The 12,601-nt window shown below is 46.7% G+C and overlaps 1 protein-coding gene across 1 annotated transcript; it reads left to right on the top strand.

Annotated features, from left to right (window-relative positions):
• The first annotated feature begins 771 nt into the window (after positions 1 to 771).
• On the top strand, positions 772 to 11,278 carry LOC142909273 (heterogeneous nuclear ribonucleoprotein L-like). The gene is made up of 11 exons (XM_076059699.1): positions 772 to 863; positions 1,245 to 1,330; positions 1,462 to 1,558; positions 2,998 to 3,067; positions 6,302 to 6,388; positions 6,876 to 7,132; positions 7,488 to 7,609; positions 8,288 to 8,489; positions 9,097 to 9,154; positions 9,982 to 10,077; positions 10,535 to 11,278. The coding sequence occupies exons 5-11, from the start codon at positions 6,313 to 6,315 to the stop codon at positions 10,588 to 10,590; spliced, it is 867 nt and encodes a 288-aa protein (XP_075915814.1). The 5' UTR covers positions 772 to 863; positions 1,245 to 1,330; positions 1,462 to 1,558; positions 2,998 to 3,067; positions 6,302 to 6,312; the 3' UTR covers positions 10,591 to 11,278.
• The last annotated feature ends 1,323 nt before the right edge of the window (positions 11,279 to 12,601 follow it).

Raw genomic sequence — 12,601 nt, 5'->3', positions numbered from 1 at the left:
GAAACGTCGTGAGAATTTTATTGTGTTTTTTTATTAATTTATTATTTTATTCTCATTCTACGCGACTATACCGAAAGAACCAAAGAAGATGAATCCTTGCAGTCACGAAAGCTTTAAATGGAAACAAAAACCGTTTGTTTTTCAATTTCCCCAAGTCACGAATTCCCTCCGAATTAAAGTGCCGCTGCTGCTTTTGTTGTGCCGTCTGACAAAAGCGGCACACGTTCAACTGTGATTAGTAACCGTGTTAAAAATTAATATCTCGTATTGAAATGGTGCACACACGTACCTTGTTTATGTACGTTTGAAGAGGCTTCGTTTGTCAGGTGATACATCGACAGAAGAAGACTACATTACCCTCAAGATGTATTTTAAATATAATTATATTCTTACAGTACATTCAATTCCAACGTACTACACTGCCAAACTGAAATGGGACGTGGCATCTAACCTGCATCCAACCAGTCTCCACTCCGTTGCATGCATTGAAACATTTCTTGAGATCAAATGAGGTGACTTGGAGCAGACCAACCTCGTGTTTAACATTAACAACAACAGGCATGCGTTTTAAAGTCGGCCACATCTTTGAATAACGGCACTCGTTTGAATCGCTCCCTCCGTGCAGCTACGTGGTGATGATACCCAAGACGCGGCAGGCGCTGGTGGAGTTTGAAGACCCGGAGAGCTCCCGCAGCTGCGTCGACTACTCGTCCAAGGGCTCCGTCTACGTGTGCGGGCAGCCGGCCTACTTTAACTTCTCTACCAGCTAGAAGCTTTGGCGCCCTGGCGTCCCGGGGGACAACGGCAACAGCAACCACATCCTGCTCTTCACCATTCTCAACCCCATCTACCCCATCACCACGGTGGGCATTGTTACACTTACAGCAGCTGGACATTAATGTGTGAATAGTTTGTCGGGTGTGCCACGCACACACGCGCATGTTTCATTTATACGAGTGAAATTATGTCCGTTTTGGATTACAGTGAATGGCTTTGCTAACGAAATTACATTGATCCTTTGGTTCATTTGAGGCAATTGAAGTCGTGTTTTTTGTTTGTGCTTTGAAGTCCACCAATGGCATTGAATAAAAAACAATATATAGACCTAATGTTGATTTTGGAAAGCGTTGATGTCCTGTATGGCTCGATCTTAAAAATTCACTGGAAAAAAAGCTTTTCAAATTTACTTGGTAATGCGTGCAAAATCACCTCGCTGCGTTTGTGTGCTCCATGTGGTCCTGCAGGATGTGCTTTACAACATTTGCAAACCATTTGGGCCTCTGCAACGCATTGTTATCTTCAGGAAGAATGGCCTGCAGGCCTTTGTGGAATATCCTTTCAACGAGATGCATAACCGTAACGATATGTCCGCCATTCACGTAATTTTACATGTTATTTTGGAGATGCTAAATGTATTGTTTTTAAAATGAAATGGTCGTGTTTTCCTTAATTTTTGGCCACGTTTGTTTCGGTTGAGAGCGCCGAGAGAGCGAACTCATCCCTGAATGGAGCGGACATCTATTCGGGCTGCTGTACTCTCATAGTGGACTATGCAAGGGCAAGTACAACCGATACTTTGTACATTCACAAGTGTGTGCACCACAACCTGGGTTTTTTCACCCGCAGACCAAAGATTTCATTTAATATTATGAATTGACCACTTTGGTGAGCAAATAATGCTGAATACACACGGCAATTCATTGCTAGATGAGGGCTTCCGCACTCGATGCCTGTTGTGGGGGTTATTTTACTTGTGTGCGGGGTAAAGGAGTGTAGCATATATTGTGGCAGCATAGAAATACAATGCACCCAATGGATTTTACAGCTGCCCACCACACAGCCCCACAACCTACAACAACCCATTGTGCATGACGGGCATCCTTGCCGTTGTCTAAAGTCAAACTTTTCCCAATTGATATTACCGTGTGAGGGTGGTTCTCATCTGAGCCAGTGCCCTGAGCCAGTTAATGGAAAATTCGCATCCAGTGGGAAGGGTAGAGTTGGTTTTCAAATCGATTTTATTTGGTGACGGGTGATTAACATTCAGCCATAGGCTGCTTTGCGAGACCTGCAGAGTACCTGAGGGGAGATGTTACATTGTTAGCAGGAAATAAAATTACAGAACAGTAATAACGAATGCATCATTTTCATAACGGGGTTATGGCACTTCAACATTTTTGAGGTATACGATCAAGGCTAACGCTTTACAGTACACGAGGAACACTGCGAATAAATAATACCGAGTTAGGCAGAGCATGCCAAACTTATGTGCGATTAAACAAGTTTGGAATTTAAATAGGCCACCGAGGGATAGCGATTTTTATCTGCAAACACGAAGGGAGCTTGTTCCAACGAAGAGGGATAATCAACACGTGATCTTAAAAAAAAAACTGGTGGCAGAAGGCCACTGTTTTCCCACAACTCCGATAAGCACGCTTTTGCTACGTACGGTGCGAAAGTTTAGCTTATCGTTGACTTGCTACGTGTGGCAGCTCTTATTCATTCATCTCCCAGGAGGTTAAGGGTTGCGTTAAGTACCTCGGCTTTACCGCAAGTTGCGTGCCGTAATTGTCTCGGGGGTAATGACCGCTTAATAATTATTATGCTTGTAAATTTTAAATGGTTCTAAAGTTTCGATTTAAAGCTTTCGTGACTGCAAGGATTCATCTTCTTTGGTTCTTTCGGTAAAGTCACCACGTAGAATGAGAATAAAATAATAAAATAAAACAATAAAATTATCACGACGTTTCGGCCACAACACAAGGTCGGGACGACAGGTTTGTTCCTTTCACCTGAAGAAGGCCACTTGTGTTGTGGCCGAAACGTCGTGAGAATTTTATTGTTTTATTTTATTATTTTATCCTCATTCTACGTGGTGACTTTACCGAAAGAACCAAAGAAGGTTCTAAAGTTATATAATTTTTTCCCAGCATCTATGCCCTATATGCTGGCCACGAATAATGTTTATCTTTTCCCCCTGCTGTGTCCTCTTTACAGGCGACGCGTCTGAATGTGTTTAAAAATGACTCTGATACCTGGGACTTCACCAACCCTGGCCTCAAGCAAGGTAAGACCAATATTGAGCATATCAGAGCCGCGCTCTCTCGACAGCTGGTGGTGGTGAGCCCTCGGGTGTGTGGGGGGTGACGTTTTTAACGCAAGGGCTGGGGGGTGTGCACGGCGTGATGAAACAGGCATTGACTTTCTGTACGCGGCCGGCTTTGCCGTGTTATACTTGAAGATCAGTGGCCAAGTAGAGGGGGAAGTTTGGAGCGTTCTCAAGAGGATAATGCAGCTTCTGCACTTGAGATTTTGGTTGCAGAAAAATGTCACACCTGCAGACACTTGGTTGTCTTGAAGCACATTGGTGTACTGTTTACAATCTACAGAACTTGGTCGTTGTCACAGGAAGTTATTTGAAACGCCATTCCCCTCTTTTGTATCAATCATGCAATCACTGCAATTGTGTAGAGCTGGTCAAGGTTATTTTCGTTTATACCTATCTTCTCCATATATATAAAAGGCAAAGTTGTGAATATGTGTGTCTGTTCAAAATGTTTAGCGTACTTCCCGACATGCAACAAACTGGAAATTTGCCATGTGGGTACTTTCCAGACTGTACACCGTGCAAACATTACACAAATACACTTTTGTTTTTTGGGGGGGGGGGAGCTCGATAATGCATTTATTTTTTGCACGGCAAGTGAGCTGTGACGTCAAATCTGTCACGTGACCCGTAGTGTAGCGGTTAGCGCTACGCTGCGCTACGAACCCGGCGACCCAAGTTCGATTCCCGCTCACCGCCACCATCGGTGACGATTATTTTAACCGGTCCTGGGCCTCCCCTAGGTCGACTCAGCCTCAAACGAGTAACTGCTGTGGTGTGTGAACATCGCCACTGGGGAGACAAAGGCGGCCGGGCGTGGTGGATCCAAGTCCCGGGCGAAGCCGGGTAGTAACAGCTAGCGCAACATATAACTAAATAATCTTTGTGTTTTTTTAGCCCATGCTAAGCTTGCGTAGTTTACTCTGGGCAGATTGGTTTTAAACTCCTGCCCTTGTACTTTGTTTTTCTAGTTTACCCTTCACAACAATGTGGCAGTATAAGTGAATGTTGTGAAGAACAGGATTCACAAGGAGGCATGTGGCTGCTGGAGTGTTCAATAATCCATTGGATTAATTTTTTTGTTACCATTAAAGCTGTTGCCCTGGTACTGGACATGCGATAGACATTGCCATTAAGTTGGTGGCGTTTTAGATTTTGATCAGCTTTGAAGATTTTCCCAACGTCAAGTGCATGTGGCCCATAGGCGGGTACTCGGTTGTTCGGGGTGTATCAAGGCTGGGCATTTTTACACTACAGTGTAAAACCTTGCATTGTGAGCATAATTCGTTCCGGGAACGTGTTTGTAATCCAAAGCGCTCGTACATCAAAGCACTCGTCTATCAGTTGTGTGATCACGTGACTCACGGCAGTACAAAGTGTGTCTACACGTACACTGCTCGTATTGCAAGACCTCGCTCGTTTATCAAGTTAATATTTATTTTCAATTTTAGCTCGTCTTGCAAAACACTTGCAGACCAAGTTACTCGCAATCCAAGGTTTTACTTTTATATTTAGATTTACCAGGGTGTGTGTCTGTTGGATCAGAAGTAGGTGCCAACTTTCACTGGCATATTTGAGGTGGACATTGCACGTTGCGTTTTTATATTTTGTAGGGTTGAGAAACCTTGACTGCATTATGTGGTGTCTGGATACTAAGCGGAGAAGCTTAGAGGATGTCAGAAAAGCCGATATTTACGATTGAAAATATCACTTATTATAAAGTAACCCTTTTAATTTGGTACGATTGAGCCTGAACAGGAAAATGGTATCTTTGTCCCGAGTACATTGTGTGTACGCACAGATATTAGTTTCCGAAGAGGTAAGTCTCGCCACTTTATCAAGGGAGCTTCAGGGACACGGTGCGGTTTGATTTAATCGCCAAATTTCCGTAAACGCTTCGAAGAGTATTTTCCTCACTCCCAACATCAACGCTACAAGGAGCATCTGCGAGCATTGCCGCACACAAGCACACGAGGCAATTTGCAAGCAACACACGAGCAATCAAGCGCCCGGCAGCCAACAGCCACCGACGTGAACGGCGACGACACGAACGGCGACATTGGCGACATCCTCGTCGGCACTTGGGAGGCACCGGGGACCAAGCAACCAACACGCCGCCGCCGCTGTGACACGCACGGCCGACCCGCGCCCCCCACGCCTGCAGCGCCACGTCACGGAACACTCGGCGCAGCACGCCGCGTCCGCTGCACCGCAACCGCCACGTGCCGCTTGGCAGAGGCCATCGGATAACCTGCGTCCAGCCGCAGGCACCGGGGGACACGGCGCTGACAGACCGGCAAAGCACCGGAACCGCCGCGAAGAAGCCGGGAGCGACGAAAGCCCGCATTCACCGCGAACGGGACTTGGAAATAAGCCGAACGGAACGCGTGCCGATGCGTTTGGGGCTTAAAATCGCTCCGTTGGTGAGAATTTACCTCCACGCTCGTACGTTTAGACTGCCTTGCTAAAGTTTTGTTTGCAAACGAGGCTTTTGACATTGCTGATGCCAGACACAACGCATTTCGCATCGGTTTATAAGCGGCGATCTTTTTCATTTTAAAGGTTTGTAAGGCCCCGTCGCCCACTTCAAGCGTCCCAATTTTAAGCCCCAAACCAAAAAGGGTCGCCGGAGAGCGAGAGGTGCGGTGGCATGGACAACGCGGGGGGGTCCATTTGTGCCGAGCGTGACTGCTGTTGGCGCAGGAAAGAAGGCGCCGGCCTTTCTGTTGCATCCTCCTCGCGATGGGTCGTCAGCCGCCGCCCGACTCTGGGCAACTTTGTGTTCCCGTCGAAGCGTAGACTGGGTAAGAAACGAGCGGGCATCGCAGGCGGCAACCACGGACACTCGCTGACGCCGCACCTCGGAACAATTTGTCGCGTGCATCTGTACACCTCCAATAAATTTTGTTTTTTCTTCTTCTTGCGATGAGCGTTTCTTTACGCGCTGTATTTTGTATGGTGCTCGTTATTTATGTTGCGCCATGTGAAATCTGCATTTTAAAAATACCGCCAATTGTTTTTATCGACAGACGCAGCGCACCCCCGTGTGGAGTGTGCCCGGAATTTCTTAATGTGTTGGTCATGTGAATGTTCTGGGTGCAGAATGCATTTTTTGGATTGTCCTTATTTTGTGCAGCAATGAGCGCTTATGTTTCCCGTGGGTGAATTTGGTGATCGTTTTTTTGTTGTTTTCAGAGGACAATGCAATGATGCCAGCGAAGCAAACGTCTCTCCTTGGCGACCATCCCAAAGCACACGCTTGCGGTGGTGGCGACTGTGGAGGTAATCCCCTTGTTGCGAATGCTATAATTTCGGATTCCTTCAGCTTGCTGTCAGATTGAAAGAACCTGCTGCCTGTTGAGAACATTTCTTATTTGGAATTAGTGTTAAGGTGCATCCTAAAAACCTTTTTTTGCGATTAACAATTGCAACGTATGAGTTGCTTTGTGTTTTAAGAGACGATATTTCCAATAGCTATCAGATGTATTGGGTATTTAAAACAAGCTATGCTGAATAAGAGCTCTAGCTTGGTGGCCCTCAACCTAAAATAAAAACTAGTTTAGTCTATTCCCTAGGCAACTGAGTCTTCTGGACCAATGTTTTCCAGTGTCTCCAAGGAGTAGAGTGGTGATTCCTGGGTTACCTGACCTTATAGGAAAGGGCACACGTGTGTAAGATGATGGTTGTCATAAATCTGTTTTTCAGAGAAGTTTAGAGAGTTTCAGCTAGTTCACTATGCGTTTCCCCCTCTTGTGTGTTTGCGTCACAGGCCACCAGCAGCCACCACCACCGGGCGTCGACTATGGATCTGGCCGCGACGGCATGGGCGGTGGGGGAGGAATGGGCATGGGAGTAGGCATGGGCAACCAGGTTGGGCCCCAGGGTGGTACCCAGGGCCAGCACGTGCAGGCCATGATGAACCAGCAGGCCGACAACAAGGTCCTCATTGTGTACGACTTGGACGCCGAACGCTTCAACTGCGACCGCGTGTTTAACATCCTCTGCCTCTTCGGCGACGTGGAGAAGGTGCCTTCGCTGGGTGTTGCGCGCACCTGCTTTGAAATGAGTCCCTGTTTTTTTTCTTCCAAAGGTTCAACCGCGGTGCAATGCGTACGCGCGCGTGTGGTGCACGTCGTGCGCTGATCGTGTTATATAAAGTGGGAGATTCACACGACCAAATTTGTTCACCGATTGACAACATACACATTTGGTCATTTTCTTTACAAAAATGTACCCAATGCGAAGTGTTCTTTGTGCATGTTTTCTAATGGCCCCTCGGCCAACACTTCACATTTCAACAATGCGTTACAACGAAACTTGTAGATATTTTCGTGCAAGATTGCGCGATGCTGAACCGTCTTACGGGTTGTTATTTTTGTAGGTTAAGTTCCTGAAGAGCAAGCCGGGAGCCGCCATGGTCGAGATGGGAGATCAGTACGCCGTGCACAGGGCGGTTTTTCACCTCAATATGTCTCAGATCTTTGGAAATAAAATCAACCTCTGGTGAGCCTTTTTGTTCCCGTGTTAAATTGGTAAATGTAACTCGTCATATCCTGTTAATGTAATTGGATACTGCTTTCCATTTAGAGAAGACAACTTTAGTAAATATTTAGTGCAAGTGACTAAATTTTAGGATGGTGAAAAAGAGAGCTGATGAATACCGTGAACGAAACACTCGTCACAGCTCACGAGGACCCCGGTGACTTGCTGTCCAGAGCCTTTATTGAAGTGGCGAACATGAAATTTAGATTCTAGATTTGAAGCTTTACGGGGAGGGCCTTTATTGAAATAGCGAACGTGAAATTTGGATTCTAGATTTGAAGCTCTACGGGGAGGGCTTTCACCTATCTGTTAGAGCTTTCAACAGACAACGGGACAAGAAGTCAAAGCTCATCGAGACGCTGACCTTCCTCAAAAGATGCCGCGATCACAAGCTTAAAGGACGCGACCTGGGCTTGCTGTCTTCACTCCAACGCTGTCCTCTGGACAGTCCGGTCCCTTCACCTGATGAAGGCCACTTGTGTTGTGGCCGAAACGTCGTGATTTTTTGTTATTTTATTTTTTACCCACGTGACTTTACCGAATCGAACCAAAGAGCACGTGAAATTTGGAACGTGATAAAATAAAAACTAAAAACAGTTTCTTCGCGCTATTCCCTCCCTTCCGCCCTCGTCTCGGCAGCGTGTCGAGGCAGCGGTCGATTGTGCCGGGCCAGGCGTTCGAGCTGCCGGACGGCACCGACAGCTACAGGGACTACGCAGGTTCTCACAACCACCGCTACGCCGACAGCGAGAAGGCGGCGAAGAACCGCAACCAGCGTCCCACCGCGGTGCTGCACTTCTTCAACGCGCCCACGGACATCACGGCCGAGATGTTCGCGCAGGTCCGTGCCCCCGCCGCCCCTTCAGCCTGCTGCCAGCAGCGCAGAAGGGGAGCGCGTTCGGTTTCTTTAAAAGTTTTCCCAGGTGAAGCTTTTATAAATATTCAAGTCCAAATTTTGCACATGAAACAATCGTGGGTTTTTAAGATGAGCCTATTGATGTTGTGGAGTTTGTGGTGGCCAATGACACGTTTCCTGTGACGGGACAAATGTAAAATGGTGTAATGTAGTTTCCTTTCAGCGGTTAAAACATAAGATGTATAAATAATGCAGTCGATGTTCCAAAGGGACTTTTTTGTTACAGACTAGACAACACCTCGCGTTAATTTGTCCTGTTTAATACATTACGATTCATATTCGTATTCGAAAGGTTTACATTTCAGTCTTTGGACATTGTTTCTGCAAATGGTTGCATTCCCCCTGAGTCTATGCTTGGTGTTCACAATAATCTGAGCACTTTGAAAGACTGCTCCAAAGCTGGCGAATGTAAATTAAAAAATGGACAACGGGATTTGTGCCCGCAATTAAAATGACATCTCCCGAATGCTTTACCGGTGCACGTTAACTGTTACCAACTATAACGTGAACGCCGCCCGTTCTGTCCCCGCAGCTGTGCGACGAAATGTCGATTGCGAGGCCCCGCTCTTTCAAAGTGTTTTCTGGAAAAAGTAAGTCCCGCAAAGTATGTTTATTATTTATCTTACGTGTCATGGCACAGAATAAATCGTGTACTGTATTCTCCATGCAATCGTCGCTTGATTTACAGCACGACACCAGATGATCTGAAACGTGTGCTATGAGGCCATGCTCAAGAAACCCTGTGAGAAATTCTCTCCCGAGAGCAGTCCTTGCTATTCACTCGCGCCCAAGCTGACTGAAGCGTGTTAGCGTAGCCAAGGCATCGGACTGAAGCCTTCCTGCTGCAGAAATTCACCGACGACTGACACCACCCTTTAAACACGGCTTCTTTAGGTAAAGTCACGTAGAAGGGAAACAACAAAATAATAAATATATACAAACACAGACCATTTCAACCGAGAAGATTGATTCTGGCTTAGCAATCATTGGAAGGATTTGATAAACCATTTCGGGTCTTAATTGATTGTTCACGCTTACGGTGGCTTTCAGACCGCATCCATTATTTTCGTCTCCCCCCTCCTCTTTTCAGAACATAGATGGACTCGTCCATCTGAACAACTGCCAAATCGCTCTCCGTGGTGCTAACGTTAAAAATAACCGCCACTTTTTTAAAATTTTCTTGCTGTGGTTTTCACACCTGATGATGATTGCTTGTGTTGCAGTCGAAACGTCGTGAGAATTTTATGTTATATTTTTATTATTTTATTGTTTCCCTTCTACGTGGTGGTGACTTTACCGAAAGAACCAAGAATATGAATCCCTGCAGTCACGAAAGCTTTAAATCAAAATGGCGAAGGGTGTTGCGTTTTACACGACCCAAATGACTCTATGAGCGACGGTCCGTCCACGTGTCCAGCCGATAGGAGCATGTCCGGCCTGATGGAGTGGGAGACCAAGAACGATGCCATGGAGGCTCTGGCGTGCATTAACCATCACCCCCTGAAGAACGCAAGTAAGTTGTGGGGTGTTGGCCATTTGTGTTGGTGCGATGACATTGAAGCGGTGCTGTATTATCGGCAAATCTTTGGTCGTACGCTCTGTTGAGCACCTAATGTTCAGATTTGGGGGGGCGCTTGTTATTACCATAGCACCATCTGTGTACACTGGCTGCCTAGCAGCCTTGGGTGAAATTGCAGGAAGCAAAAGCAGTTGTAGATTGTTGTATTATATATTAACAGGTTGTTATTTATGGGCGATTTGGATTTCGTTGTTGTTGTTTGCATATACAGAATGGAATTGAAAGTTGACATAGCCAAGCACTTTCACTTATCACAACTCAACGTTATCTTAGCTCCCTGAACGAGTTTGTTGACATCGACAAAGACCCTCCTAAGAATTGCTTCATTGTTTTAAGTTTTTGTGTGCTCCAGTGAAGACGTCATGTGGCTCCCCTGTTTTTATTTTCTCAGATGTTCCATACCTCTACACCCTCAAACTGTGCTTCTCCACTGCCCAGCCTTCATAGAAGACAACTCAACATGTTTCATGCCGTATTGAACGTCGGTGTCAACATCATTGTCACTTTGTGTACTATTTGTGAATGTCCCATCACTCTTGTTGAAAGTTAACCGTGGGTATAGGTCGAAAGTACAATTGACGCGTTTACATTTTAGTTGTCATTTTTTGGAGGATTAATTTAGATTTCTATATTGACTGCACCGAAAGATTTTAAAGGTCGCAGTGGAAATGAAGAATGTTGAAATTAAAATAATTATGATTAGTCTCCTTAACCTGCCGAGTTTGTCTGCCGTGTGCATTGCTATTTTGTCCATGAGCCCCAAACCAGATTTCACTTGGCAGTCCTCGGGTGCCGTAACTTTAGCGGCTCCAATTAATTTACAATTTGGGGGGGTTCTCAACTTGCTCATAGCCAAAGTTTTTGCTCCCACCACGAGTGATGCTCCTTTCTTGCTGTAGCCCATGGCACTAATATTGCCCATTTAATTTCATAACGGAGAGCTCTGAAATAAATGCCAAAGAGACCCTTTTGGGGGGGGCTGGTAAAAATATACCCCGACTCATTGAAAATCCCATTGAAAAACATGGGTTGGCATTCTGTACAGTGCGTGTATTTAGCAGGTTAATACGCTTGCAAATATAAACCCCAAGAGAAAATAGAACAGTGTTTGAAAATAAAAGTATGGAGAGATGCATGTTTGACATCGAACTGGAATCGATTGAACATGAGCGTGGAGACATGAAGGAAGTTGGGCATAGGGTAGGTGAGTGACTGAGTGTGTGGGTGGCTAGGTGAGTGACTGAGTGACTGAGTGTGTGGGTGGCTAGGTGAGTGAATGAGTGTGTGGGTGGCTAGGTGAGTGACTGAGTGAATGAGTGACTGAGTGTGTGGGTGGCTAGGTGAGTGACTGAGTGTGTGGGTGGCTAGGTGAGTGAGTGAATGAGTGACTGTGGGTGGCTAGGTGAGTGACTGCGTGAATGAGTGACTGTGTGGGTGGCTAGGTGAGTGACTGTGGGTGGCTAGGTGAGTGACTGAATGAGTGACTAAGTGTCTGTGTGGGTGGCTAAGTGAGTGACTGAGTGAATGAGTGAGTGTGTGGGTGGCTAGGTGAGTGACTGAGTGTTGGTGGCTAGGTGAGTGACTGTGTGGGTGGCTAGATGAGTCACTGAGTGAATGAGTGACTGTGGGTGGCTAGGTGAGTGACTGAGTGAATGAGTGTGTGGGTGGCTAAGTGAGTGAATGAGTGACTGAGTGTGTGGGTGGCTAGGTGAGTGTGAATGAGTGTGTGTGGGTGGCTAGGTGAGTGAGTGAATGAGTGACTGAGTGTGTGGGTGGCTAGGTGAGTGAGTGACTGAGTGTGTGGGTGGCTAGGTGAGTGAGTGACTGAGTGTGTGGGTGGCTAGGTGAGTGTGTGGGTGGCTAGATGAGTGAGTGACTGTGTGGGTGGCTAGGTGAGTGAATGAGTGACAGTGTCTGTGTGGGTGGGTAGGTGAGTGACTGTGTGTCTGTGTGGGTGGCTAGGTGAGTGAGTGTGTGGGTGGCTAGGTGAGTGCGTGAATGAGTGACTGTGTGTGTGTGTGTGTGCGGCTAGGTGAGTGAATGACTGAGTGTGTGGGTGGCTAGGTGAGTGACTGTGTGGGTGGCTAGGTGAGTGAATGACTGAGTGTGTGGGTGGCTAGGTGAGTGACTGTGTGGGTGGCTAGGTGAGTGAGTGACTGAGTGTGTGGGTGGCTAGGTGAGTGTGTGTCTGTGTGGGTGGCTTATCAGGGACGGGTCCCGTGTGGCCAGTGGTCGAGACCTGTACCTTGGCTGGGTCAGGTCAGACTAGCCTCCCCTAGGACCCCCTTAGCCGGAGGACCCCGAGACCCTAGCCCAGGAATAGGGCGAGTTAGACCGAAGCCGTACCTCCTCAGCTAGCAGCGGGTGAAGGGGCCGTTACCCCTTCAAGTAGAAGGCTGTATTGTATTGTGTTAAGCACCTTTGTAATAAATAAGCATTGCCTCTACCGATTCGTCTC

This window comes from Petromyzon marinus, unplaced genomic scaffold (assembly GCF_048934315.1).
Source record: "Petromyzon marinus isolate PM22_M1 ecotype Great Lakes invasive population unplaced genomic scaffold, UKy_Petmar_22M1.pri1.0 PM_G_Scaffold_114, whole genome shotgun sequence".
Classification (NCBI taxonomy): domain Eukaryota; kingdom Metazoa; phylum Chordata; class Hyperoartia; order Petromyzontiformes; family Petromyzontidae; genus Petromyzon; species Petromyzon marinus.
This window is presented reverse-complemented; position numbering and strand designations above follow the sequence as displayed.

Coding starts and splice junctions, on each gene's coding strand:
- LOC142909273 (XM_076059699.1), top strand. CDS start 6,313: ATGATGCCAGCGAAGCAAACGTCTCTCCTTGGCGACCATCCCAAAGCA. Junction 7,610..8,287: donor GGAAATAAAATCAACCTCTG/GTGAGCCTTTTT, acceptor TCGTCTCGGCAG/CGTGTCGAGGCAGCGGTCGA. Junction 8,490..9,096: donor CGGCCGAGATGTTCGCGCAG/GTCCGTGCCCCC, acceptor CTGTCCCCGCAG/CTGTGCGACGAAATGTCGAT.